The 27,956-nt window shown below is 48.9% G+C and overlaps 1 protein-coding gene across 3 annotated transcripts in view; it reads left to right on the top strand.

Moving 5' to 3' along the window:
• The first annotated feature begins 546 nt into the window (after window positions 1-546).
• cdan1 (codanin 1) overlaps window positions 547-27,956 on the top strand; it is a 135,163-nt gene continuing 107,753 nt past the window's right edge. Inside the window, exons 1-4 of one of the 3 annotated variants that reach the window (XR_005458509.1) lie at window positions 547-1,016; window positions 4,255-4,928; window positions 17,718-17,942; window positions 23,348-23,511. Coding sequence is in view for 2 of the 3 variants with exons in the window: in XM_038782046.1 (XP_038637974.1) it covers window positions 927-1,016; window positions 4,255-4,928; window positions 17,718-17,942; window positions 23,348-23,511 (1,153 nt within the window). In the remaining variant the exon portion in view is untranslated. The remainder of the gene's footprint in view (window positions 1,017-4,254; window positions 4,929-17,717; window positions 17,943-23,347; window positions 23,512-27,956) is intronic. The other 2 variants (XM_038782056.1, XM_038782046.1) reach the window with 2 other exon arrangements.

The raw sequence follows: 27,956 nt of genomic DNA, 5'->3' as shown, positions 1-27,956 counted from the left end.
TTCTGGACTCAACATTGAGTTTAACTTTGGACTGTGACCTTCTACGTTAGATTGCAAACTATCTTCTCTAATTTAACTTCCCCCTCCCCTTTGTAGTTTGTTGTTTTTCTTTTCCTGAGATTTTCCAGCATTATCTTTTTGGCTTGTACATCTCTTCATGATTTTTCACGAACGTTGTACACATTGTCCTGGAGATTAATCTCCAATTAGTTCAATCTTGGAGGTCTGGGATCTGCATGGGTTAATTGGGGTGTGAGTAGATCATAAATGATTTTGATAGATCCTGATCGATTTAATTGGACCGAAGTGTGTCCTGAGTGAATTATTTGGGACAGTGGCAGATGGATCCCAAGAAGGTTAACTGGGGAGGTGATTGCATTGGGACGGGAATGGATCCCAGAGATCTAGCGGCGTGGGCGAGTCCTTGGTAATTGGCGTGGCCGTGGATCCCCTATGATTTAATTAAAGTGGATTCTGAGTGATTTCATTGAGGAGGGGTGGATCCCGTGTGATTTGGCGGACTGGGAGTGGATCCCGGATGATTTGGTGGACTGGGGGTGGATCCCGGGTGATGTGGCGGACGGGGACTGGATCCCATGTCCCTTGGCGGCTGGGAGTGGATCCCGGGTGATTTGGTGGCTGGGAGTGGATCCCGGGTGATTTGGCGGACGGGGACTGGATCCCATGTCCCTTGGCGGCTGGGAGTGGATCCCGGGTGATTTGGTGGCTGGGAGTGGATCCCGGGTGATTTGGTGGCTGGGAGTGGATCCCGGGTGATTTGGCGGACGGGGAGTGGATCCCGGGTGATTTGGCGGACGGGGAGTGGATCCGGAGGCAGTGGCTCCTCTCTGGGATCCGGCCAGATTTCCCGCCGTCGCCGCGGTTGGCGGGGTTACGGCGCATGCGGCCGAGCTCGGGGCCCAGTCATGGCGGCGGTCTTGGGTTTGCTGCTGAGGGAGGAGGTGACGGCGGAGGAGGCGGTGAGCTGGCTTCAAACAGCGTGGCGGCCGGCGCAGGTAACCAGGGAGATGCGGCTACTGCCCGGATGCCGGTTGGGGTGGAAATGGGGCCCGAGGCCTTTTCTGCTCAAGCCAGGCCGTTAGCCACGGGGGTGCAGTTTGAGGGAGACGAGATCGCCCTCGGGCCTGGGAGACCCCCCCCCCCTCGGGCCTGGGGGACCCCCCCCCCCCTCGGGCCTGGGAGCCCCCCCCCCTCGGGCCTGGGAGACCCCCCCCCTCGGGCCTGGGAGACCCCCCCCCCTCGGGCCTGGGAGACCCCCCCCCCTCGGGCCTGGGAGACCCCCCCCCCCTCGGGCCTGGGAGACCCCCCCCCCCCCTTGGGCCTGGGAGACCCCCCCCCTCGGGCCTGGGAGCCACCCCCCCCCTCGGGCCTGGGAGACCCCCCCCCCATGGGCCTGGGAGACCCCCCCCCCCCTCGGGCCTGGGAGACCCCCCCCCTCGGGCCTGGGAGACCCCCCCCCCCCCCTCGGGCCTGGGAGACCCCCCCCCTCGGGCCTGGGAGACCCCCCCCCCCTCGGGCCTGGGAGACCCCCCCCCCCTCGGGCCTGGGAGACCCCCCCCTCGGGCCTGGGAGACCCCCCCCCTCGGGCCTGGGAGACCCCCCCCCTCGGGCCTGGGAGACCCCCCCCCTCGGGCCTGGGAGACCCCCCCTCGGGCCGGGAGACCCCCCCTCGGGCCTGGGAGACCCCCCCGCCCCCTCGGGCCTGGGAACCCCCCCTCCCCTCGGGCCTGGGAGACCCCCCCCCCCCCCTCGGGCCTGGGAGACCCCCCCCCCTCGGGCCTGGGAGACCCCCCCCCCTCGGGCCTGGGAGACCCCCCCCCCTCGGGCCTGGGAGACCCCCCCCCCCTCGGGCCTGGGAGACCCCCCCCCTCGGGCCTGGGAGACCCCCCCCCCTCGGGCCTGGGAGACCCCCCCCCTCGGGCCTGGGAGACCCCCCCCCCCCTCGGGCCTGGGAGACCCCCCCCCCCTCGGGCCTGGGAGACCCCCCCCCCCTCGGGCCTGGGAGACCCCCCCCACCCGGCCTTGGGAGACCCCCCCCCCTCGGGCCTTGGGAGACCCCCCCCTCAGGCCTGGGAGACCCTCCCCACCCACCCCCCTCGGGCCTGGGAGACCCTCCCCCCCCCCCCCCCCCGAGGGCCTGGGAGACCCCCCCCACCCCCCCCGGGCCTGGGAGATCCACCCCCCCCGGGCCTGGGAGATCCACCCCCCCACCCCCCCCAGGCCTGGGAGATCCCCCTCCTCGGGCCTGGGAGACCCCCTCCTCGGGCCTGGGAACCCCCCCTCCCCTCGGGCCTGGGAGACCCCCCCCCCCCCCCCTCGGGCCTGGGAGACCCCCCCCCCCCCTCGGGTCTGGGAGACCCACCCCCCCCCCCCCCCCTCGGGTCTGGGAGACCCACCCCCCCCCCCGGATCTGGGAGACCCACCCCCCCCCCCCGGGTCTGGGAGACCCACCCAACCCCCTCGGGCCTGGGAGACCCACCCACCCCCCCTCGGGCCTGGGAGACCCACCCCCCCCCCCCTCGGGCCTGGGAGACCCACCCCCCCCCCCCTCGGGCCTGGGAGACCCACCCCCCCCCCTCGGGCCTGGGAGACCCCCCCCCCCCTCGGGCCTGGGAGACCCCCCCCCCCCCCCTCGGGCCTGGGAGACCCCCCCCCCCCCTCGGGCCTGGGAGAACCCCCCCCCTCGGGCCTGGGAGACCCCCCCCCCCCCTCGGGCCTGGGAAACCCTCCCCACCCACCCCCCTCGGGCCTGGAGACCCTCCCCACCCCTACACCCACCCCCCCCCCCCCCCCCCCCCGCGGGCCTGGGAGAACCCCCCCCCCCCCCCCCCGCGGCCTGGGAGACCCCCCCCCCCCCCCCCCCGCGGGCCTGGGAGACCCCCCCCCCCCCCGCGGGCCTGGAGATCCCCCCCGCGGGCCTGGGAGATACCCCACCTCGGGCCTGGGAGACCCTCTCCTCGGCCTGGGAGACCCACCCCCCCCCCCCCCCCTCGGGCCTGGGAGACCCACCCCCCCCCCCCTCGGGCCTGGGAGACCCACCCCCCCCCCCCCCCCCCCTCGGGCCTGGGAGACCCCCCCCCCCCGCCCCCTCGGGCCTGGGAGACCCACCCCCCCCCCCCCCTCGGGCCTGGGAGACCCACCCCCCCCCCTCGGGCCTGGGAGACCCACCCCCCCCCCCCTCGGGCCTGGGAGACCCCCCCCCCCCTCGGGCCTGGGAGACCTCCCCCCCCCCCCCCTCGGGCCTGGGAGACCCACCCCCCCCCACCCCCCCTCGGCCTGGGAGACCCACCCCCCCCCCCCCCCCTCGGGCCAGGGAGACCCACCCCCCCCCCCCCCCCCTCGGGCCTGGGAGGCCCCCCCCCCCCCCCCCCCTCGGGCCTGGGAGACCCCCCCCCCCCCCCCTCGGGCCTGGGAGACCCACCCCCCCCCCTCGGGCCTGGGAGACCCCCCCCCTCGGGCCTGGGAGACCCCCCCCCATGGGCCTGGGAGACCCCCCCCCTCGGGCCTGGGAGACCCCCTCCTCGGGCCTGGGAGACCCACCCCCCCCCCCCTCGGGCCTGGGAGACCCACCCCCCCCCCCCTCGGGCCTGGGAGAACCCCCCCCCTCGGGCCTGGGAGACCCCCCCCCCCTCGGGCCTGGGAGACCCCCCCCCTCGGGCCTGGGAGACCCCCTCCTCGGGCCTGGGAGACCCACCCCCCCCCCCCTCGGGCCTGGGAGACCCCCCCCCCCCCCCCCCCCCCCCCCCTCGGGCCTGGGAGACCCCCCCCCCCCCCCCCTCGGGCCTGGAGACCCACCCCCCCCCCCCCCCCCCCCCCCTCGGGCCTGGAGACCCACCCCCCCCCCCCTCGGGCCTGGGAGACCCACCCCCCCCCCCCCCCCCCCCCCGGGCCTGGGAGACCCACCCCCCCCCCCCCCCCCCCCCTCGGGCCTGGGAGACCCCCCCCCTCGGGCCTGGGAGACCTCCCCCCCCCCCCCCCCCTCGGGCCTGGGAGACCCCACTCCTCGGCCTGGGAGACCCGCCCCTCGATCCTGGGAGACCCCACCCCCCAGGGCCTGGGGGACCCCCCTCGGCCCTGCCCCCCCCCCCCCCCCCCCCCCCCGGGTGGGCCTGGGAGACCCTCTTCCCCCGGGGGGCCTGGGAGGCCCCCCCCCCAGTAATAAGGTCACAAGTTCAAAGATGTCTCTCTATGTGTGACCACCATTTCTGAAGTTTTTTTTTCTTCTGTTTACAGAATGGTAAATTCAGCGACAAGCTTCTGGCATATAACTCCCTCCGGAGAGACTTTGTACCCTTCCTTTTAAATTTTTTGAGGGAGCAGACAAACCAACTAATTCCAAATGCTCCGTTGACTCCTGCAAAGACATCCTCTGTCAAGGGGCTGAAACATGCTCGGTGCCATCGGGATTGGAATGAAAATAGCCAGACAGAAAAAAGTGGCAGTAACACAGAGACACCGAAAGGGACTCGAGCTCAGTTATTCCCAGATACGCCAAACAATTCCTTTAACTCGGGCAGTTTCTTCCAGTCGCCCTCGTCCAATGGCTCTTCCTTTTCAAAGTCAAACAGCGACTTGTACAATTTGGACTCGCCAGTTAGCCCGGAGTTCAGCTGTAGCATGGCGCCACGCTATGGTGAGCGACGGTCAGCTCAGAGGGCCAACCTTGGGCAATTCATCATCCAAGGCCCTGAAAGCCAATCCCTGCGGCGTGCCAAGAAGAAGAACATGTTAGTCAGTGGCCGACAGGTAACCAAAGACTTGACAAAGAGCCCAGCCGAAGAGGATTGTGCAACTTGGAGTGGCAATAAGAGGAGGATAGAGTCTGTTGGTATGGCTCAGCCTACTCCTCAGTTAAATATAAATAACTTGGAGGAATTTCCACCTGTGGGTACAATAACCATGGGAAGGTAATGTAAATCTGTATTAATGGATTAATCACAGTTCAGTAAATGTTCACAGGTAAATGTAAATCTGTATTAATGGATTAATCACAGTTCAGTAAATGTTCACAGGTAAATGTTCACAATTGGAATTCTTCAATGTCTTATTTGTGTCTCAGTGACAGCACTCCCGCCTCTAAGTCAGAAGGCCGACAGTCCAATGTAATATGGAAGACTTGCTACATTGTCAGGGATGCCATTTTTCATTACAAACGTTCAACACCAGCTTCATTTGCCCTCTTGGGCGAATGTAAAAAGTTACACAACCCTACTTTATATGATGTCTTGACTAATGTTTATTCCTTGACCAATGTCACTTTTGGAGAAAAAATCTGGTCATTACATTTTTGTTCTTTGCAGGATCTTATTGTGCAGGATCTTATTGTGCACAAGTTAGCTATAAAGTGCTCGAGAGGTTTTAATTTGGTGAAAGGGGCTTTCAAATGCAAACCTTCCATTTTAAATATGTACACATTTTGGGCATAAATTATTTTTTGAAAAACATGTTATTGGAGGCATTTTCAAATATATACATAACAAAGAAGAAAGAACACAAAAAACAACCGTGGCAACAGCAAACAGCCTAAACACCTTTACACCCCCCCTCTACCTGGCGTCTGCCCACCTTTTTTTAACTTTTAACCCAACCTGAACTGAAAAATGAACCCCCCCCTGCTGACTACTCTATACTCCTTAAAGTCAATGAATAACTGGCACCTTGAGAGGTGAATCCCTCTGCCCCCTAATGGCGAACTTGAACTTCTGTAAGTTTTCAGTTTCCAATTTTTCCAGCCGCACCACTCCGTTGTAGATCTTGCCCTTTCAAATTTTACTTGTTTAGTTATTGTTGATTATGAATCACGAGTGGTGGGAGCAATTTTAAGTGACATCAGTGCAAAAATTCTGACAACATTAACATTTTAACTTGAACATGTCCTGTTGTATATTAACATCAAACTGTAAACTGACAAACAAGGGCTTCTTCCCATTCTGTGTAGCGAGACTGCTTTATTCTGAAGTTAGCCAATAAAGTAACGGTGCTTGAAATTTAGCATTAATAGCCTGACTCTGGCTAGGCTCAGCTCCATGTCAGTTGGGTTCCATTGTATTTTACTTGAGAAAGTTCTGTGAGGCTTAAATTTTCAATTTTTCTGGTTTTGATAGGTCCTAGCTCAGGCAGAGCGACATTTGGCTATTTCTGAGTACGTGGTAACGGACAAATTGCTGCTGATTGCATCAGTATAAATCTGAGGCTGTATTGGCCCAGGTTAGAAAGTGTTTGGAAAGTTGAAGTGTGGATTCAGTTGTGTGTTTTTTTTTTTGAAGATCTTTAATGAAATGAAATCTGTTTTGATTCTCTACTTCAGTTTATTTGTTATAAATATGATTTTATAGTTTAAACTCAAAGTTGAATGTCATGTTTATTTGTTCCTTAACTGTAGCACAGTGGGTAGTAGTCTCACTTCTGAATCCGATTGTGTATTCAAATTCCACCCCACCCAAAGCCTTGAACGCAATCCAAGCACTCTTGCGCTGCACTGTTATAGGTGCGTTCTTTCAGATGAGACATTAAGTGAAGGTGGATGTAACAGACCTCACTGCATTAATTCAAAGAGCAGGGTGTTCTCTTCGATTATGTATTCCTCAGTATCACGAAAAACCTAGATTATTTGGTCATTTACGTTATTATTTCTTCTGGGAGCACAAATTAATTGCCATATTTCCTGCATTATAACAGTGACTACAGACCAAAAGTAACTGCAAGAGACATCCTGAGGTCATGAAAGATGTGTAGATACAAGTTCATTAATTAACAGAAGATGAGAATACAAAACTCTTGCCTTGTTTAGATTTAGTGAGCTAAATATAATAATATTTGTATTCTGTTACATCAATAGATATCATGTGCCTCATTTCTGTTCTTCAAGAGTTCCTGTTTGTACTGAGCATATGAGGAAAAAAAATGAGACGTCCGTCCAGATACAACTGGGAAATGGAGCAATTGTCACTTCAAGAAATTAGATCAAGTAGACAAAATTGAAACTAAGACAAATCGTTCATTGCCTCTGAGGAACAAAATAGGCTTTAATAGGACTACCACTTTGTAGAGCGCTCATGTTCTTTTGTTTAAAAATACTTATTAGGTGGGGAAATCGCAACTGGATTTCTCATTTCTACGTAGTGCACAAAATTAGCTGAATTCAACTTGCTTAGCTTAGTTTTACTTGTCTACTATTCAAAAGTAGAGGATGCAAGGCTCCCTTGGTTTTCAACTGAAAATTAAAGATAAACTAAGTGAATTGCTTACATATGACTTCAGTTAATTATATTTGGATGGATTGAGATGGCAGTGCAATACGTTTACCTTGTCTGCAGCATAAAGGAATTTATAGAGAGCAGTGTGATCCCAGGTAAGACTATAAGACATAGGAGCAGAATTAGGCCATTGAGTCTGCTCTGCCATTCAATCATGGCTGATATTTTTCTCATCCCCATTCTCCTGCCTTTCCCCATAACCCCTGATCCCTTTATTGACAAAAACCTATCTATCTCTGTTTTAAAGACACTCAGTGATTTGGCCTCCACAGCGTTCTGCGGCAAAGAGTTCCACAGATGTCTGGCTGAAGAAATCACTCCTCATCTCTGTTTTAAAGGATCGTCCCTTTAGTCTGAGATTGTGTCCTCTGCTTCCAGTGTTTCCTACAAGTGGAAACGTCCTCTCCCCGTCCACTCTATCCAGTTTCAATAAGATTCCCCCCTCATCCTTTTAACCTCCAACAAGTACAGACCCAGAGTCCTCAACCGTTCCTCATACGACAAGCTGTTCATTCCAGGGATCATTCTTGTGAACCTCCTCTGGACCCTTTCCAAGGCCAGCACATTTTTCCTTAGATACGGGGCCTAAAACTGCTCACAATACTACAAATGGGGTCTGAACAGAGCCTTATATAGCCTCAGAAGTACATCCCTGATCTTGCATTCTAGCCCTCTTGGCATGAATGCTAACATTGCATTTGCCTTCCTAATTGCCGACTGAACCTGCACGTTAACCTAAGAGAATTTTGAACAAGAACTCCCAAGTCCCTTTGTGCTTCTGATTTCCTAAGCATTTCCCCATTTAGAAAATAGTCTATGCCTAAATTCCTCCTTCCAAAGTGCATAACCTCACACTTTTCCACATTGTATTTCATCTGCCATTTCTTTGCCCACTCTCCTAGCCTGTCCAAATCCTTTTGCGGCCCCCTTGCTTCCTCAACACTACCTGTCTCTCTACAGATCTTTGTATCACCTGCAAACTTAACAACAGTGCCTTCAGTTCCTTCTTCCAGATCGTTAATGTATATTGTGAAAAGTTGTGGGCCGATATGGTAACAATATCTGTAACTCCAGGCATTCCTCTCTGTTGTTCAGTTGGAATCTTTTAAAAAAAATTTTGAGTACCCAATTCATTATTTCCAGGGCCAACCCGCTGCGCCACCATGCTGCCTTTTGAGTTGTAGAGGACTGTATAGTAGGGGCAGCACGGTAGCATAGTGGTTAGGGGGCAGCACGGTAGCATAGTGGTTAGGGGGCAGCACGGTAGCATAGTGGTTAGGGGGCAGCACGGTAGCATAGTGGTTAGCATCAATGCTTCACAGCTCCAGGGTCCCAGGTTCGATTCCCGGCTGGGTCACTGTCTGTGTGGAGTCTGCACGTCCTCCCCGTGTGTGCGTGGGTTTCCTCCGGGTGCTCCGGTTTCCTCCCACAGTCAAAAGATGTGCGGGTTAGGTGGATTGGCCATGATAAATTGCCCGTAGTGTCCTAAAAAGTAAGGTTAAGGGGGAGTTGTTGGGTTACGGGTATAGGGTGGATACGTGAGTTTGAGTAGGGTGATCATTGCTCGGCACATACATCGAGGGCCGAAGGGCCTGTTCTGTGCTGTACTGTTCTAAATTCTAAAAGGAGTTGGATACTGTTCACTGCAACTGTGATCAGGAATCCTTGCACAGTGCTAGGGCTAAGACATCTCCCACTTAGAAGTGGGCTTATGTAGAAACCAACAACATACGTTGAACTGTGGGTGGCACGGTAGCACAGCGGTTAGCAATGTTGCTTCACAGCACCAGGGTCCCAAGTTCGATACCCGGCTTGGGTCACTGTCTGTGCGAGTCTACACGTTCCCCCCATGTCTGCGTGGGTTTCCTCCGCGTGCTCCGGTTTCCACCCACAAGTCCCGAAAGACGTGCTGTTGTTAATTTGGATATTCTGACGTCTCCCTCTGTGTAGCCGAACATGCGCCGGAATGTGGTGACAAGGGGCTTTTCACAGTAACTTCTTTGCAGTGTTAATGTAAGCCTACTTATGACAATAAAGGATATATTATTACCAGGAATGAGGTTCTGCTGAGTGTTTGAGGAGGATACAATAAAGATGCATAATTACTTCCTCAGCCCCACACTTATTGATGTCGTGACAAGCCGTTTACGGGTTCAATTCATGTGGTGCTGGCACCAATAATAGGAAATGAGGGAACTGATTTATTGGGACAGACTTAAACCATGCTGTGAGCAGTGCCCTGGTGAATTGAATGACTTGGGTAAAATAAGGGCTTTAAACTAATAAGAGCGAGGGTTCCAGTAAGGCAAATAATGAAGGGAAAAGTAATTCTGTGAAGCAGAGTAGCAATTAGAAATCTCGGAGATTGTGTCAGGAAGAGAAAGAGTGTTTAACTAGGTACCAGGACATTATTAACTAAAACACATCAGGGAAAGAAAAGTTAAAACAGAAGGTGCTATATTTGAATATACAAAGGATTCATAACAAGATAGATGCAATAGCACAAGAACCTGATCTTATACTAAGACATGGCTGTGGAGTGACCAAATATGCAAAGTAAACATTCCACGGCATTTGATTCTTTTACAAAGAGATAGACAAAATGGAGGAAGTGTGTGAAAATCCCACAATTATGCCACAATTGGTGGCATAATATGTGGCTCAGTCTTATTTTGCTAGCTCCTCTGAAGTGCCTTGGGGTGGTTTAATATTTTAACATCACTGTAAATATGAGAATTTGATGTTCCAAAATCGACAACTACCTTGGCTTCTGTCTGAGCGGTAATGTTTGCTTGAATTTCTGCAACACTGTGGGCCCTGGTTAAATAATGCCTTAATTTAAAAAAAAAACGTTATTATCCTTGTTTTCAAATTCCTCCACTGTTATGTATACTAATATTTTATCCCCAATTTTAGTCATTTAGTTGGTGTGAGGCAAAATGTCACCTGCTGAACCATACACGTGTATAGCCGCATATCTTCCTCTCTCTCCAAACATTAGTTCTCTTTGAATTCTATCGATCACACTGTATAGTGAGTTTAGGGGATTCTTCAGCCGACGTGAAGCTACATGCTGATGAGCTTGCAGCAAATTGTAGCCATGTAGCTGGGCAACATTTCCTTGAATGGCAGGACAAATCTGGAGCTTTTCAGATTCCCTCATTCACTTGATTTTCTTCGCAATGTGTGCTCAAGGCATATAAATGTTTTCTCAGCACAGCCTGATCAAATTCTTTTTGAGTTTCAATTTTTCTGTTTAAAAAAAAAACGATCTATTTACTGGGGGCTTTTTTTTTCTTTTCCTAAATCAGTCCTTGCTTCTCCGGAATCTTTCAACCCGTTTGCTGTGACAGGACTAATGAGCTGCTCTATCTCCTGCACAATTTTTTGCTACCGCTATTGGTCAATTACATAGATGGGATTTTGAGTAACTTGGTGAATCATTTCTGCTGCTCATCTCAATCTTGTGGCAATCAGACCATATGTACACCTCTATCATTTTCTTTGTGACTCTATTTTGAGGTTTCTTCCAACAAAAACTTTTATTTGCTTCTGAGCAAGTTTTGGCTACATTAAGCACCATTCTGCTCTCGTTATGAGCTCCACTAGCTCATTATTGCATTGTTGTCCTAAGACAGTATCTATGCTTCAAAAGTACTTTAATTGTAAAACACTTCGGGCTGACCTGAGAATATGTAATGTCTTATATAAATTCCAGTCTTGTTATGGTACTACTGTATGAAGCTTTTCTCTACGATTATTACATTTATTAGAATATGAAAGAAAGCTGGCTAGAAATCTAAAGAGAGAGGGTGGGATTTTCCGTCCTGTCAGCCCCGTTTTCAAGCGCAGCGCCTCCCTGCCGGCAGCAGGATTCTCCTTTTCCCCCAGCTGGTCAATGGGGTTTCCCATTGTGGCCACCCCACGCCATCAGGAAACTCATGGGTGTGAGTGGCTGCCGGTGAAGCAGAGGATCCCACTGACGGAGAACCCCTCAGGGGTGGGTGTGATTTAGTTGGCCCGTTCGCCTTGGGCGCAAATCTTGTTATGGCCACTAAATCATGCGAGATGGCCGTAATGGGATTTGTGTCGGAGGGATCTCTGTTTCAGATCTTCCCTGCCTCTCTGCTGAAGACGTGTTAAGGTTTACTCCCAGAAAGGGCATGATCCTGATTGCCATAATTTTAAATATATTGACATATATTTACCGGGCTTGATGCCATTACGTCCGCCCACGCCATATTCTCCCACCCAGTTGGCGTGACATCACGCAGTTGCAAATCACGTTCCAGTTTTCATTTTTGAAAATCAGTCGTGGTGACCGCCCCAAGGGCACAGAAGTGGGCATAGACCCTGGGTGGTGAGGGACATGGCTGGGCATTGCCCTGACACTGCCCCCAGGTAGCCCTCATCTGTCATGGCACTCCAATGCTTGCAAGTGCGGGGGAGGGAGAGAGGTGGTGGTGGTGGTTGCCCTTCTGTGATCTGAGGGTTAGGGGATGTTCCCCTTGACTGCTGGGGTCCTGATCTCCTTGGGGAGTGAGGTACCAATCTCGCTATTGGTGGGCCGGGGGGGGGGGGGATTTGATCTCTGAGTTGGGGATGGGGGATCAGGGTATCATTTTTACCTCAGAATTCTGGCTTTGCCAGCATGTTTAGACCCCCCCCCCCCCCCAAACACACACACCATTGCACAGAGTGTTGTTTTAATGAGGTGAGAAAAGGCACCTGTGTAGCCAGCAAGTTTCACACAGCTTTTTTCGCCTAATCCAGAACCTTGCGATTTTGGAAAAGGTCCATCCAGAGTTTCTACAGATCTTTAAAAAAGAGTTAGCAAAGTGAGTGTCACTCTGATAGAAAGTGAGGTAGGTGAATTGATAATGGAAAATAAGGAGACGGCAGATGAATTAAGCTGATGCTTTGGTATTCAAGATAGTGGATATAAGTAACATCCTAGAAATGGAAAAGAAAACTACAATCACCAGGGAAGTAGTACTCGGCTAATTGTTGGAACTGTGGGCTGACAAGTCCCTGCATCCTGATGGACTTCATCCCAGACTCTTGAAATGAGTGGCTTGTGAGATAGTTAATGCTAGAGCGCCTGCCCAAGGTTACAGAAAAGAGCTCTTTTTAAAATCAATACGGGGTGGAATTTTGATGAAAAGGCGTAGGTGAATGTTAGAGGAGTACTTTCCCCCAGGAATGGTATGTTTCTTGGTTACCAGACCCGCAGAAACAGTGAAAGATTTGGCTGAAGTTGCAGCAAAGACTCTTCCAGCCTCTTCCAGCATGCAGGCGGGGGAAGGGCGAGCTTAAAGGCTTCAAGCTGACTTGAGGGCCTTTATGAAAGCTGAATTCTAGCAGCAGAGGGAACAACTGTGAAAAGATCTCACCAAGGCCATTGAAGAAGCGGTGACGGCTGACTTCCAGTGACGGTGGGCTGGAGGCAGCCGTGTGTTGGAGGGCTCCCGTTCGGGAATGGCATTGTCGGGGATTGACGCCCGGTCCTAGGGGCAGCGAAGGCCAGGAGAAAGCACAGGGAAGGGATATGTCGGGGTCCAGTAAGAAACCGGCTGAGAAAACAGCTGAAAGTTCGTTGGGGAGTAGAAAGGTCACCGCGGGGTCACCAAGGAAAATGGAGGCTGGAGCACCAGGGGAGGCCGCATTGCTTACGGCTGAAGAAATAACTAAGGTGATGGCTGCGGAATTCGAAAGGCAGTTTACAAAATACATGGAGACAATGAGGAAGGAGATGAGAGAGGTTTTGAGTGTGCTGGTGGAGGAGGCGATTTCCCCGGTGACGACGGCGTTGGCGAGCGGAGGTGCGGGCACAAGGGGAGGCGCTGAAGGAAGGGGAGGAGACATTATTGCAGCAAGGTGATCAACTTCCATCGATGGGGAAGGAGATGCGGAAGGTGATGGAGATTAATGAGGATCAACAAGGAAAAATGGAAGACCTGGAAAACAGGTCCAGGCGACAGAATTTGAGGATTGTGGGGCTGCCCGAAGGAGTTGAAGGGCCGAGACCGACAGTATTTTGCTGCGATGCTGGCGATCGGGCTCATCAGTCGTGGAGGCCTGTACCAAAGGCGAGAGAGCCGCCAAGGGTAGTGACTCTGTGCTTCCGTAGGTACAGTGTGAAGGAGAAGGTCCTGTGCTGGGCCAAGCAGAAGCGGGTGGTGCAGTGGGCTGGAGCTGGTATACGTGTATACCAGGACTTTACGGTGGAGCTGGCGAGGAGGCGGGCTGCTTTCAACCTGGTGAACATTAGCAAGGTGCAGTGCAGCATTGTATATCCAGTGAAGCTGAGGGTGACTTACAAGCTCAAGGACTTTTATTTTGGAACGGCGGAGGCAGCGGAGGAGTTTGCGAAGGCAGAAGGACTGTGGCAGAATTGAGAAATGGCCATGTGCCGATGTAACCTCGTGACTGTAATTTCTTTTTTTTTGTTTTTGTTTCACTGCGTGCGGGTGTATGGGCTAAAGGAGACGATGTTGTATATATTTGGACAAGGGAAGTGATGGGACTTTCACTCAAAGTGAGGGCTCTTTGGGGTGTAGGTGGATATGCGGGGTTTGTGTGCTAAAAGGGGATTTTTGGGCTTTCCTAGGTTCGGGCAAGGGGGAAAGGGACCCGGGCGGGGGCCTCCACGCTGGCCGGTCTAAGCCAGCCAGTGAACGGGAGTGAGGTGGGGGGAGGGGCTGCGGCCATCGGAGCCTGGCAGAATAGGGCCCGAGTCGTCTAGCCGGGGTGGAAAGTTGTGGGGGAAGGAACTGAGGTTGGTGGAAGGAGTTTTACAAGAGGCAGTGGACGGGAGGGGTGGGGGTGGGGGGTTTACAACTCTTGGGTATCATGTACGGCACTCTTTCAGAGGTTGGACGGTGTTGAGTGTGTGTGTGTGTGTGTGTGTGTGTGGGTGTGTGGGTGTGGGGGGGTGGACACTGGTGACCATGGGCGGTCCGGGATTCCTTTTTTCTTTTTCTCCTTTGTTTTTTGTTTCCACCGTGGGAGGGTTTGTTTTATTGGATGCATATATTGACAGGTGGGCCGTTGTTGGGGTGGTAGGAGGATGGGATCGTTGTTATTGTTAAGGGGATTGATTTTGTATTTGTTACCGTTTACTGTCTGTGGGTGGGGTGTAAATTTTGAAGGAAAATGTGAAAATGGAGAATAAAAACATTTATATATTAAAAAAAGAAACTGATGGAGTGGGAGGGGTTTGTTGCAGGGGTTTGCTCGGAGGTGGCAGCCGTTCATTGATTTCTTTGAGAAAAATTAAGCTGTCAGCCGGGGGTGGGTAGGGTTGTGGGGGAGCATTGGGGGAAACGTGTAAGGGCAGGAAAACCAACGGAAGAGGGTCTGCGGAAGGTGGCACTGTCTGTAAGCCATGTTCATAGAATTTACAGTGCAGAAGGAGGCCATTCGGTCCATCGAGACTGCACCGGCTCTTGGAAAGAGCACCCTACCCAAGCCCACATCCTATCCCCATAACCCAGTAATCCCACCCAACCTTCTTGAACACCAAGGGGCAATTTAGCATGGCCAGTGCACCTAACCGCACATCTTTGGACTGTAGGAGGAAACCCACGCACACACGGGGAGAACGTGCAGACTCCATAACCAATATGTATATCCTTTAAAGTCTTATGTCCTCACAGCTTACCTTTCCATCTAGCTTTGTATCATCAGCTAGCTTGGCCATATTACACTGAGTCCCTTCATCTGTATCAGTGATACAGGTTGTAAATAAAAGAGGCCCAAGTACTGATCTTTGCAGCAATTCACTAGGCGGATGCTATGAGAATGATCAGTTTCTTCCTACTTTCTTTTCTCAACCCCATACTATCTTCAATCCCGTGAGCTCAAATTTATGTACAGTAACCTACTGTGAAGGCAGGAACAGGAGGAGGCCATTCAACCCCTCGAGCCCGTCCCACCATTTAATGAGATCATGGCTGATCTGTGACCTAATTCCATGAATCTCCTTGGGCCCATATCCGTCAATATCTTTGCATAACAAAAATCTGTCTCAGATTTAAAATTATTAACTGTTCTAGCTTCAACTGCTGTTTGTGGGAGAGAGCTCCAAACCTCTACCACCCCTTGGGTGAAGAAGTGCTTCCCAACATCTCTCCTGAACAGTCTAGCCTTAACTTTTAGACTATGCCCTCAAGTTTTAGATCCTCCAACCAGTGGAAATAGTTGATCTTTATCTACCAGGTCTTTCTCTGTTAATATCTTGAAGACTTTGATCAGATCACTCCTCAATTCTAGCAATACTTGTGCTAATAGTTTTTTTCAACGGATGGAGAATTCAGAATGCCCAAATTACCTAACAACCACTGGGCTTCCATGCTGCCCTCTGGGCTTGGGCTGCACGGTAGCACAGTGGATAGCACTGTTGCTTTACAGCACCTTCACAGGGTTTGATTCCCGCCTTGGGTCATTGCCTGTGCTGAGTGCACCTTCTCCCAGTGTCTGCGTAGGTTTCCTCCAGGTGCTTTGGTTTCCTCCCATAAGTCCCGAAAGGCGTGCTTGTTTGGGGAACTGGACATTCTGAATTCTCATTGTGCACCTGAACAGGTGCCAAAGCATGGCGACTGGAGGATTTTCACACACTTCCTCCATTTTGTCTATCTCTTTATAAAAGAATCAAATTCCGTGGAATGTTTACTTTGCATATTTGGTCACACCACAGCCATGTCTTAGTATCAGATCAGGTTCTTGTGCTAATGCATCTATCTTGTTATGAATCCTTTGTATATTCAAATATAGCACCTTCTGTTTTAACTTTTCTTTCCCTGATGTGTTTTAGTTAATAATGTCCTGGTACATAGTTAAACACTCTTTCTCTTCCTGACACAATCTCCGAGATTTCTAATTGCTACTCTGCTTCACAGAATTACTTTTCCCTTCATTATTTGCCTTACTGGAACCCTTGCTCTTATTAGTTTAAAGCCCTTATTTTACCCAAGTCATTCAATTCACCAGGGCACTGCTCACAGCATGATTTAAGTCTGTCCCAATAAATCAGTTCCCTCATTTCCTATTATTGGCGCCAGCACCACATGAATTGAACCCGTAAACGGCTTGTCACAACATCAATAAGTGTGGGGCTGAGGAAGTAATTATGCATCTTTATTGTATCCTCCTCAAACACTCAGCAGAACCTCATTCCTGGTAATAATAGTGGCAGAGGATCAGTGTTTGGGGCCTCAACTTTTTACAATTTCTATAAATGTCATGGATGAAGGGACCAAAGGTATGGTTGCTAACTTTGCTGATAACCTAAAGATAGGTAGGCAAGTAATTTGAGAAGAGGACATAAGGAGGCCACTAAGGAACATAAATCGGTTAAGTGAGTGGGCAAAAACCTGGGAAACAGAGTATAATGTGGGCATATGTGAAATTGTCCATTTTGGCAGGAAGAACAAATAAGTATATTCTCTAAATGGCAAGAGATTACAGAGCTCTGAGATTCAGAAGGATCTGGGTGTCCTTGTGCATGAATGACAAAAATATATTTTGGAGGTCCAGCAAGTAATTTGGGAAGCTAATAGAATGTTGTTGTTTATTGCATGGGGAATTTATTACAAAACTAGGGAGATTATGCTTCAGTTACACAGGGTGTTTGGTGAGACCACATTTGGAGTACTGTGTGTAATATTGGTCTCCTTATTTAAGGAATGATGTAAATGCATTCGTTCCCAATTATTTTTTTCCAATTAAGGGGCAATTTAGTGTGGCCAACCCATCTAGCCTGCATATCTTTGGGTTGTAGGGTGAGACCCACACAGACATGGGGTGAATGTGCAAACTCCACACGGACAGTGACCCAAGTACGAGATTGAACCCGGGTCCTCAGCGACGTGAGGCAGCAGTGCTAACTACTGACCCACCGTGTTGTCCTGTAAATGCATTGGAAGCGGTTCAGAGAAGGTTTATTTGACTAATACCTGGAATGGGCTAGTTGTCTAATGAGGAAAGGTTTGTCAGGTTAGGCTTGTATCTGCTGGAGTTTAGAAGATTGACAGGCGACTTGATTGAGAAGTACAGATCCTCAGAGGTCTTGGCAGCGTGGATGTGAAGAGGTTGTTTCTACTTGTGGTAGAATCTAGTACTGTTTTAAAAAACAAAAAAGATGATGCCCATTTCAGACAGAGATGAGAAATCTTTTCTGAAGTTTGAGAGTCTTTGGAATTCTCTTCCTCAAATGAGGGTGGAAGTAGGAGTCTGAATATTTTAAGATAGAGGCAGGTAGATTCATAAGCAAGGGGATGAAAGGTGTTTGGAGATAGGTGAGAATGTGTTGAGGTTACAATCAGATCAGTTATGATCTTATTGACTGGCGAAGCAGGCTTAAGGGGCCAAGTAGCCTACTTCTAATGTATGTTTGTATGTATTTATGAGTCAAAATAATCTTTAAACTTTTTATTTCAGTAAAACCAAACCATCGAGAAGGATTAACCCAACTCCGGTCAGTGTAGAGCGGCTGCAGTCCAAACCAAAGATATGTTTCTCCTCCACTCCTTTGAGCCAGTCGCTTTCTCCAACATACTCAGTAGGACCTGGTTCAGAGCCATTTTGGGCTGGGCTGGAGGGATTTGCTGCAGCTTCAACCCCTAGCAGCTTGCAGGAAGAGCGGGAGATGCTGAAAATTGAAAGGTAATTTTAAAAAGAAAATCCACAATACATGTGGAGGAAATTTCTATTGTGTTCTATGTATTTCCATTTTTTCTATTTCTGCGGCACGTTGTTACACTTGTTGAGACACAGAAGGGAAACCTTGATGTTTCAGCCTGGGCTCTGTCCTGGAGTTTGAAATGTACAAATGACTTACTGATTAATGCCAGCATATTTTCAAGTTGTCCTGTTACCTGTTTTCCTGAAGTAATAGATTGGAAAAGTGTTCTCTGAAAACTTATTTTATACGTTTTTTATGCACCAGAATATAGATTTCAATAACATGGGGGATAAACACCCACCCCGGAGGACAAGAAATCCTTCCATTCATTTTGAGGGAATGACACCACCATCTCCTACTATACCAGCAAATAAAACGCACAGGCTAAATTAGTTTTAGCAACATTGCAACTTAGAGGGTTAAACTATGAGGGCAGTTTGCAAAAACTTGGTTTGCATTTCCTTAAATTTAGGAGTATTCACTTGCCTGAATTGTGCAGTTCAAACAACACTGAAGCTCAACATCATCCGGGCAAAGCAGCCTGCTTGATTGACATCCCGTTCTCCACTGTAAGCAGTCATTTTCTTTGCACTGTGGCTTTCATGCATGCCATCTGCAGGATGCACTGCCATAATTCACCAAGGCCATTTTGGCAGAACCCCCCAAACCCATGAGTTCTACCACCAAGAAGGACGAGGGTTGTAGGCGCATTGAAACACCACCATTGCAGTTTCCCCTCCAAGTAATGCACCACCCGAAATTGGAACTACTCCAGTGCTCCCTGCCTAACAGCTATGTGTGCGCTTTTGTGAAATAGACTGTGGGCCACCTTCTCAAGGCAATTCCGAATGAACAGGAAATGGAAGCAGGAGTAGGCCATTCAGTCCCTTGAGCCTGCTCTGCATTTCGATGCGATCATAACTGAAATGATTGTAGTCTCAACTGCGCTTGCTATCTGCGAGCTAACTGACTCTTAAATTGGTTTTCAGTGTAATTCTTAGCAGTCAGGGCATGCTGTTTGATCTGCTCCACCAGTTGTTTGGCCGTACAGCTTATATGCCTGAAATCACGCCAGCACTGAAATTCATACAACCTGTTTGTTATAGGCAGGGCGTCTTTTTGTCTTTTTTAAAAATAAATTTAGATTACCCAATTATTTTTTCCAATTAAGGGGCAATTTAGCGTGGCCAATCCACCTAGCCTGCACATCTTTGGGTTGTGGGGGAGAAACCCACGCAGACATAGGGAGAATGTGAAAACTCCACACGGACAGTGACCCAGAGCCGGGATCGAACCTGGGACCTCAGCGCCGTGAGGCAGTTGTGCTAACCACTAGGCCACCGTGCTGCCCTTTGGCGTCTTTGTCTTGACGGCAGAATGCTTTCAGTAGCGAATGCCACTAGTGCTGCTTCTGCATAGTAACCGTTTAACGGCTATTGCTCAGTTTTTTTGTGTAATCTGAGGTAGACTGAACACTTTTTCAGTTTTGGACACAATCACGATGCGACTGGCGATGATGTGATCAGGGTGGCCATTGTCATCATGCTTGCAGGATAAGCAAGGCTCGGGCCCTATTTGCAAAGTTTCCAACAAGGCCAACCTTAGTTCATGGAATTGTAGGAATCCCACCGTGTCCATTGACCAGTGGAGGTAGGTTTGCGATAGACAGCAGCTAGAGAGTCCATTGGCAACTTTCAACTAGCACAGAAAATAAAGGGAGTTTGTTTGACTTCTCTGCTTCAAATGTGAAGTTGAGCACAGGATGAAGCCCTGTACCAGCCTCTCCGAACAGGCGCTGGAATGTGGCGACTAGGGGCTTTTCACAGTAACTTCATTTGAAGCCTACTTGTGACAATAAGCTATTTTCATTTCATTTCATTAAGGTGCGTAGGATGAAAACAATGAAACTAGAAGCAGGAGGAGACCATTCGACCCTTTGAGTCTGCTCTGCCATTCATATGATCATGGTGGATCCTTGATCTCAATGTCATATTCCCACTTTATCCCATTCCCCTTGATGCCATTAAAATCTTCTGTGGTAGAGAATTCCACAAGTTCACTACCCTCTGAGTGAAGAAACTTTTCCTCATCTCATTCCTAAATTGTCTACCTGTGTCCCCTGGTTCTAGATTTCACAACCAGGGAAAACATCCTCCCTGCATCTAGTCTGTCCAGCCCTGTTAGAATTTTATACTTTTCAATCTGATCTCTTCTCATCCTTTTAAACTCTAATGGTTACAGGTTCAATCAAAACAACCTCTCCTCAAAGGACAGTTCTGCCCAATCCCAGTATCAGCCTGGCAAACATTCCCTACACTCCCTCTAGGGAAGTGGGTAGGGAGACCAAAACTGCACGCAATACTCCAGGTGTGGTCTCGCCAAGGCCCTGTATTACTGCAGTAAGACATCGCTACTTCTGAACTCAAGTCCTCTTACAATGAAGGCTATCGTACCATTTGCCCTCTAATTGCTTGCTGCACCTGCCTCTCCACTTTCATTGACTGGTGTACAATGACACCAGATCCCTTTGAACATCCACACTTCCCATTTAAACAATACTCTTCCTTTCTGTTTTTCACACCAAAGTGTATAACTTCACATTTAGCCATGTTGTTCAGCATCTTGCCTGGTGTTTGACTACTAACTCAACATGTCTAAATCATCTTGAAACCTCCTTGCATCTGCCTCGCAGCTCACAATTCCACCCAGCTTTGTGTTGATTCTGCCCAATTCTTGCATTCAGCTGCCGATTCAAATACAGCAAATACTAGCCATTGCTTGTCTGCTGTCTTACCTTTTAATGTAGTTTCCCAATCTATTACAGCCAACTTACTCCCTCATACCTTTGTAGTTTCCTTCATTTAAATTTAAGACTTTTTTTTTTAAAATTTAGATTAGCCAATTATTTTTTCCAATTAAGGGGCAATTTAGCGTGGCCAATCCACCTACTCTGCACATTTTTGGGTTGTGGGGGCGAAACCCACGCAGACACGGGGAGAACGTGCAAACTCCACACGGCCAGTGACCCAGAGCCGGGATCGAACCTGGGACCTCAGCGCCGTGAGGCGGTTGTGCTAACCACTAGGCCACCGTGCTGCCCTTTAAATTTAAGACTTGAGCTTTGGATTAAACTACATCATTTTCAAGCTTATGCCAAAATTATCGTTTTATTGACACTTCTCTAAAGCAGTGTTTTTCAAACTTTTTTGCCCGAGACCCATTTTTACCAACTGGCCATCTTTCAGGACCCACGCTGGCTGACCTTTACGCCCCACCATTTTCGCCTAGCTTTAATGTGACATGTGAACCTGCTTGGTCCTCACGATCTCACTTGCTTTGTTATTCAGTGTTACGTTTCTGGTAACAAATTCAGCTGATGATTTAAGATCTCACTGCACCCGTTGAAAAAAAATCAAGAGGATTATCCTCAAACTCGCCATGCTTAATCTTGAAATGCCTTTGAAGTTTTGAGGGTTTTAATCTTTCATTTGCCAGTACTTCCCTGCATATAACACACAAACTTTGCAACCTGATTTGCAGTGGCAAAATTAATAAACCCAAGTTTAACTAGTCTATATGTAGATTGAGGTTCCCCATTATTCCTGTAGTACAATTGTTACAGCACTTCTAATTTCCTGATTTATACCGTGCCCTACACTACGACTACTATTTAGTGACCTATAAGCAACTCCTCATATTTGCAGCCCCTTACTGTTTCTTAGCTCCACCAAAGCTGATTTCACATCTCATTCTTCTGACCCAAGATCCTCTCGTGCTAATGTACTGATCCCATCCTTTATTGATATAGTCCCCCACCTCATTCCTTTTTGCCTATTCCTAAATGTCGAAAACCCTTGAACATTCTTTTCCTAACTTTGGTCACTGCAGCATTATCTCTTAGATCACATTTGTTTGCCTATCTTATTGCAAATGTTGCCTGCATTTAGATAGCGTGTCTTTAAGTCTGTCTTTTTATTATTTTCACAACCTCTCGCCTTATCTGCAGGGACATACTTAAGTTTATATGCTCTGTCCCTCCCTGCCACACCCTGGCCACCATTTCCCTTATTTCTGTGTTGCATTCTTGCCTTTTTCTCTCTCTCTCTCTCTAATTTATCACATCCTCCTGAGCCTGATCACTCACTCTCAGTATTTAGTTTAAAGCCCTCTCTGCTGCCTTAGTTTTCTGACCTGTCAGAACCCTTGTCCCAGTATAGTTCAGGTGAAGACTGACCCATTTTCCCAATGCTGGTGCTAGTGCCCAAGGTATCGAAACCCATTTCTCCACGCCAGCCTTTCAGCCATGCATTTAAATTTCTAATCTTATTTACCCTATGCCAATTTGCTTGTGTAATAATCCAGAGATTGTTACCTTTGGGATTCTGCTTTCTAATGTAGCTGCTCATACTCAGTAAGCCGAACCTCTTTCTTAGTTCTGCCTACATCGTTGGTATCTATGTGGGCGAAGAACACTGGATCCTCCCCCTCCAACTCAAGTTCCTCACCAGCCCAGAGCAGATATCCAGAACCCTGACACCAGACCGGCAACTGCCAATCGGCACTTGCTCTCCCGCTGACTAAACGTTCCTCTACTACCACTCCATTCCTATTAACCCACTGCTTGAATGGCTTCAGCATCACAGCACCAATTTGCTCATCCATCCTGCAGCCCCACTTTCACATGTACAGGCTGCCATTACTTTGAACCTGTTTGATAATTGCAACGGTAGAGTCCCCCTCCTTTTCTACCTTCGCAATCTCCTTACCTACCTCACTTGCAGTCAAGCCGTCCTGACCCTGATGACTGACCAAATCAGAAGACCCTAACCTAAGGGATATGACGCCTCCTGGAATAAAGCATCCAGAAAACATCACCATGTCTGCAGCTCTCTCTCTCCAGCTCAGTGACTCTGAGCCGAAGCTCCTGGAGTTGCAGGCACTAACTGCAGATATTTTTGCTCTGAATCACATCCATGAGCTCCCACGTTCTGCAGTGCAGATGTTGGCACAGACCTGCGAGTTGGTCATCTGTCCAACCGGCTAGCTGGCAAATGATACTTGATAAAGGAGTACGGTGAGGAGGTGAAAGGAGAGAGGAATTGTAATGCCAAACCACTTACCAAACACAGTTTATAAGTAGCAAGAAAACACACAGTTTTATTTCTTCAGAGATTCTGATTGACTCGTAGCTCCAGCAGTTTTTATTTTTCTTATTTAATTATAATTTTTTCTTTTTGGAGTACAGTTTTACTGGTTTTTATGGGTTAGCGATATGCTGTTGAATGGTGCCTGGAAAATTGAAGGAAATCCTAAATATATGTGAAACAATTGTACCTAATGACTCTCCGAGAGGGTTGTTTTCACATTTTGTTTTCAAATTATTTAGATCCAAGTTACTTCAGCAGTCATCAGTCTTGGACTCAACCACACCCACTAAATGCCAGAATGGAAGATCTTTTAGCATTCCCTCAGACAGTATTGATGTAAGCAAAGTTTCTCACAGAAACCAGTTGGATGTGTTGGCTCAGCTGTACTCTGCTTGTATCTCTGGTAAGTGAATTTGCTTAAGCCAAAGAACCACAAGAAAGATACATTGTTATCTTGCAGCAAGTGGTCTGGAATTGGCAACGGAATCCAATTCGAGCAAAATATTCAAAGAGAATTCATATATTAATATATATATTTATTGTTATGGGCCAGGGTTTAGAAAACACCAGGGTTTAGAAAGCACCAAAGTATATTATGGAGTTCACCTGACCTATAACTGTTTATTGATTTTGGTTACGATGAGCACAAAAGCCTGCCTTTAAGGTGTTATTCAACAGAGTTCTTAGGGGCTTTTAATCAAAAAAACAAGCTTTATTCTAAGAATTTAGTTTTTATAAACACACACAGTAAGAATTATTATCAACTACAAACATAAAGAGCCACACAGCTACAGTAATCTATGTATAACCCTTAATGGATTCCCTCTTAATTGTTCCAATTCAACAACAAGATCTCATAAATCAAAAACCCCTTTTTTACCAAAACAGCAAATAACTATACTCATTGGGTTTCTTCCTTGGAATAACTCTTTAAAATTGAAAATAGAGAGACAGGCCAAAATACTTCTCTGTCTGAGTCTACAGCAGCCAAATGAAAACAAAAGTAAAATCTCACAGCTCCACTCACACAATGGCATTACTAAAGTCATGTGATAAGACAAAAACATTTCTTAAAGGGACACTCCCATGAAAATATATATATTTATATATATTAAAAGGAAAAATTTTCAGGGCAAGGGAGAAATTGGGATTATTTGGATAGCTTGCTCAAGGAGATATGTAGAGTGAATGGCCTCTTGTGGTGTACAATTCTCCTGATTCTTAGTGCATTGCTATGCGTAGAACATGACTAACTTAATAGGTAACTGGAACTGTTTAATGTATTTGAAATATAGTGTGCTGGCGTATTATTTATGGTGAAATACAATGGGTGGAATTTTGCCACTTTTTGGCAAGTCGTTATCTTGGGCGGGATAGGTGGCATGTAGCCTGGCCGGCTGTACTATTTTAAAACACTTTGTCAAAAGAATAAAAGGGGCGGATCCCACAATGTCATACTGGTGAGGTGGACTCTGATTTAGGCCAACACCAGCACGGTTGGTTTTTAGACCATCATTAAGAGCTCCCTGATGTAAATGAAGAAACTTCCCACCCCCACCCATGCAACTCCCGGGCAACTGCCTAAGGCCAATGCCTGGGCATGGCCCTCTCCTCCCTGGGGCAGTACTTATCTGTGTCCTCCATTGGGTTCTGCTCACCACATGCACGCTGTGAGGGACCTGTCGTCATTCACGCCAGCGTGAATGAACAACTTCAATAAAAACATTTTTTTTTCGTTCGTTCAACAGGCAAATCTCGTAAACGTTTAGTTCAATTACAGAGGTGCACCAATCATAACAGACCTCCAGTGACATATTTAGGAGAGGAGACGAACAAGGCGGCTCTCCGTTTCAAAGTCATTTTCTTAAAAGCGCAGTGGACATTTGACAGATAAACACTTGGACTCAAAGAAAAGATGCGGGCCATATTCACTCCTCTGATTCCGAGGCTTTGCAAGACTCGGCAGGTAGCATGATGGCGAGGATGAGACGACGACGGTAGAAATTAATAAGAATCTAAGACTTAGTTCAGCGACTACCCCACCCCGGACCGAGACTGAGCTCATCGTTCATTGGGAACCTGCATGTACAGTTTTGTAATTATGAGGAGGAAGGGCAGGTCCTTCGTTGGACCAGGGAGTACCGGGAAATACAAGTCCATTCGATGATACGAAGGAAGACCTATGTGCAGACCTGGCAAAGAAAAGAGCCGCCTTTAATGCACAGTGGAGACAGAATCAACCAGGGCCCTCGGTGTCATGAGTTAGCAGTGCTAACCACTATGCCATCGTGCCGCCCCCAGCTGGTCGTCTTCTGACGCATCAACTCAAGGGGCAAACTGTCTCTTGAGCGATCCCTTGTTCCAAAGGGAACTTGGTTTCAGCTCCTCTCCAGGTTAATGTGGCTTTCGGCTCGTATTATCATGATCTATGAGTCAGACCCTCCGCAAACACTTCAAGTATGAAGGCCGGGGTCCTCCGTGTGCGCGTGCGTGTGCACCTTCGTAATGCATTGGCCAGTTCCATTCAGCAGGGATACCCCACCATGGACACCATAATGAGGATACTCACAGCATTTGGTACCTTCTTGGGCTACAAATTAAATGCGAGTAAAAGTTAATATTTTCCAGTGAATCCACGAGTCGGAGAGGCTCGACTTAATTCATTGCCGTTTCGTGTCTCGCCCATTAATTTCAAATACCTGGGGGCCCACCTAGCCAATAATAGGCATTACTTTATAAACTGAACTGCTGGGGCTTCACAGTGCCAGGGTCCCAGGTTCGATTCCCCACTGGGTCACTGTCTGTGCGGAGTCTGCACGTTCTCCCCGTGTCTGCATGGGTTTCCGCCGGGTGCTCCGGTTTCCTCCCACAGCCCAAATACGTGCAGGTTAGGTGGATTGGCCATGGTAAATTGCCCTTTGTGTCCAAAAGGTTAGGGTGGGTTATTGGGTTACCGGGATAGGGTGGAAGTGAGAGCTTATGTGGGTTGATGCAGACTCGATGGGACGACTGGCCTCCTTCTGCACTGTATGTTCTATGTGCTCAAGCCTCATCAATAACGTTAGAGGTGGAGTCATCTTCCTCAATCTCTTCGAGGTGGGTCCAAACTAAAATTAAGATGAATGTGCTTCCAAGATTTCTCTTTTTATTTCAATGTGTCCCCATTTTGTTGTCCAAATATTTTTTATTATGGTTAACAAATTGGTTTCTGTTTTTATCTGGCCAGTGTCCCAGAGTCCCAAGTGCTTTACTTCAGGAAGCCCTCCTCCCTGACCAGTTTCCCAAGCTTCTTCGAGACAAATTCAGTCGGGTTCTTACCCTCTGCGACCTCCGGTAGTCCCAATGATCCGCAGGTTCGGCTGATGGGGACCTGTTTTCTTGGTTATCCACCTTCCCCTTCAGTGCCTTCTGGTTTTACTCCAGCCTTACCAACTCTGCTTCAAGTGAGGCGCTCCACTAGTCCTGATCGGTGGCTGGCTACTTCAGGTCTCACACCGTCTCTTATTGGGCCTCCAGTCTCCCCTCTATCTATTGCTCCCTTTATAGGGCCAGCACGGTCTCTATTGCTGACTACATTGCTGACATGAGGTCCTCTTTCACCACTTTTCTGTGTTTTAGTAATTCAGTGGAGATGAACTCCAGCTTCTCTGTCGATGATTGGTTGCCGATCCTGTAGGATCCGCCATGCTGATTTCTGGGTCGCCATGTGGGTTCCCCCATTCTGGGGTTGGGTTTTTTTCTCCGCTTTTGGTTTGGCTGCTGGCTCACCAGCATCTCAGTCAGTTGGGGGGGTAGGTGGAGTTAAGTTGGGGTGAACGTTTTGGTGGCTTTTTGACGGGTTAGCGAGATCTAATAGGAAGGTGACTTGGGTGCACTATTTCCCTTTGTCATCTTTCAAAGAACTTGGTTTTCGGAGATGTCTCCTTCTGTCTGATTGGAACTAATTTGTATACTAACAACTAAGATTTAGACTTTAAATCCGTAAACTTGAATGCAGAGGACTAATGACTCCCAAGACTTCACAACCTTAAACTAGTTGGTCATTTTCACAGGTAATTTACAATAGGAACAGAGGAACATAGGATCATTGGAATTAGAAGCAGAAGTAGGCAATTCAGCCCTTCAAGCCTGCTCTGCCACTCATTCAGATCGTGGCTAATCTCTTAATGGTCTCACAGTGCCCGGGACCTGGATTCAATTCCCGCCTTGTGTCACTGTCTATGTGGAATTTGTATGTTCTCCCCGTGTCTGCGTGGGTTTCCTCTGGGTGCTCCAATTTCCTCCAACGGTCCAAAGATGTGTGGGTTAGGTGGATTGACCATGCTGATTTGCCCCTTGATGTGCAGGTTAGGTTGCGGGGATAGGGCAGGGTGGATGGGGGAGTGTAAATGGGTAGCTCATTCAAAAGGGTCGGTGCAGACTCAATGGGGCGAATGGCCTCCTTATGCACTGTACGGATTCTATGAAATAAGGAGACCAAACTGGACACACTACTCCAGATGAGGTCTCACCAACACCTATACAATTGCAACAACACCTCTCTATTTTTATACTCCAGTCCTTTTGTAATAAATGTCCAACATTCCATTTGCTTTGTTAATTACATGTTGTACCTGCATACCGACTTTCTGCAATTCATAAACAAAGACACCCAGATCCCTCGGCTCAGACGCATTTTGAATCTGCTAACCATTTAGATAATTTGCCTTTCTATTTTTTCGGACAAAATGATAACCTCGCACTTATCCACATTAAACTCCAGCTGCCAAATTTTGGCCCAACCTCCTAGCCTATCCATATCTGTCTGTAAAATCTTTATTCTCTCTTCACTGCCTGTTTTCCACCTAT

This window comes from Scyliorhinus canicula, chromosome 2 (assembly GCF_902713615.1).
Source record: "Scyliorhinus canicula chromosome 2, sScyCan1.1, whole genome shotgun sequence".
NCBI classification, from domain to species: domain Eukaryota; kingdom Metazoa; phylum Chordata; class Chondrichthyes; order Carcharhiniformes; family Scyliorhinidae; genus Scyliorhinus; species Scyliorhinus canicula.
This window is presented reverse-complemented; position numbering and strand designations above follow the sequence as displayed.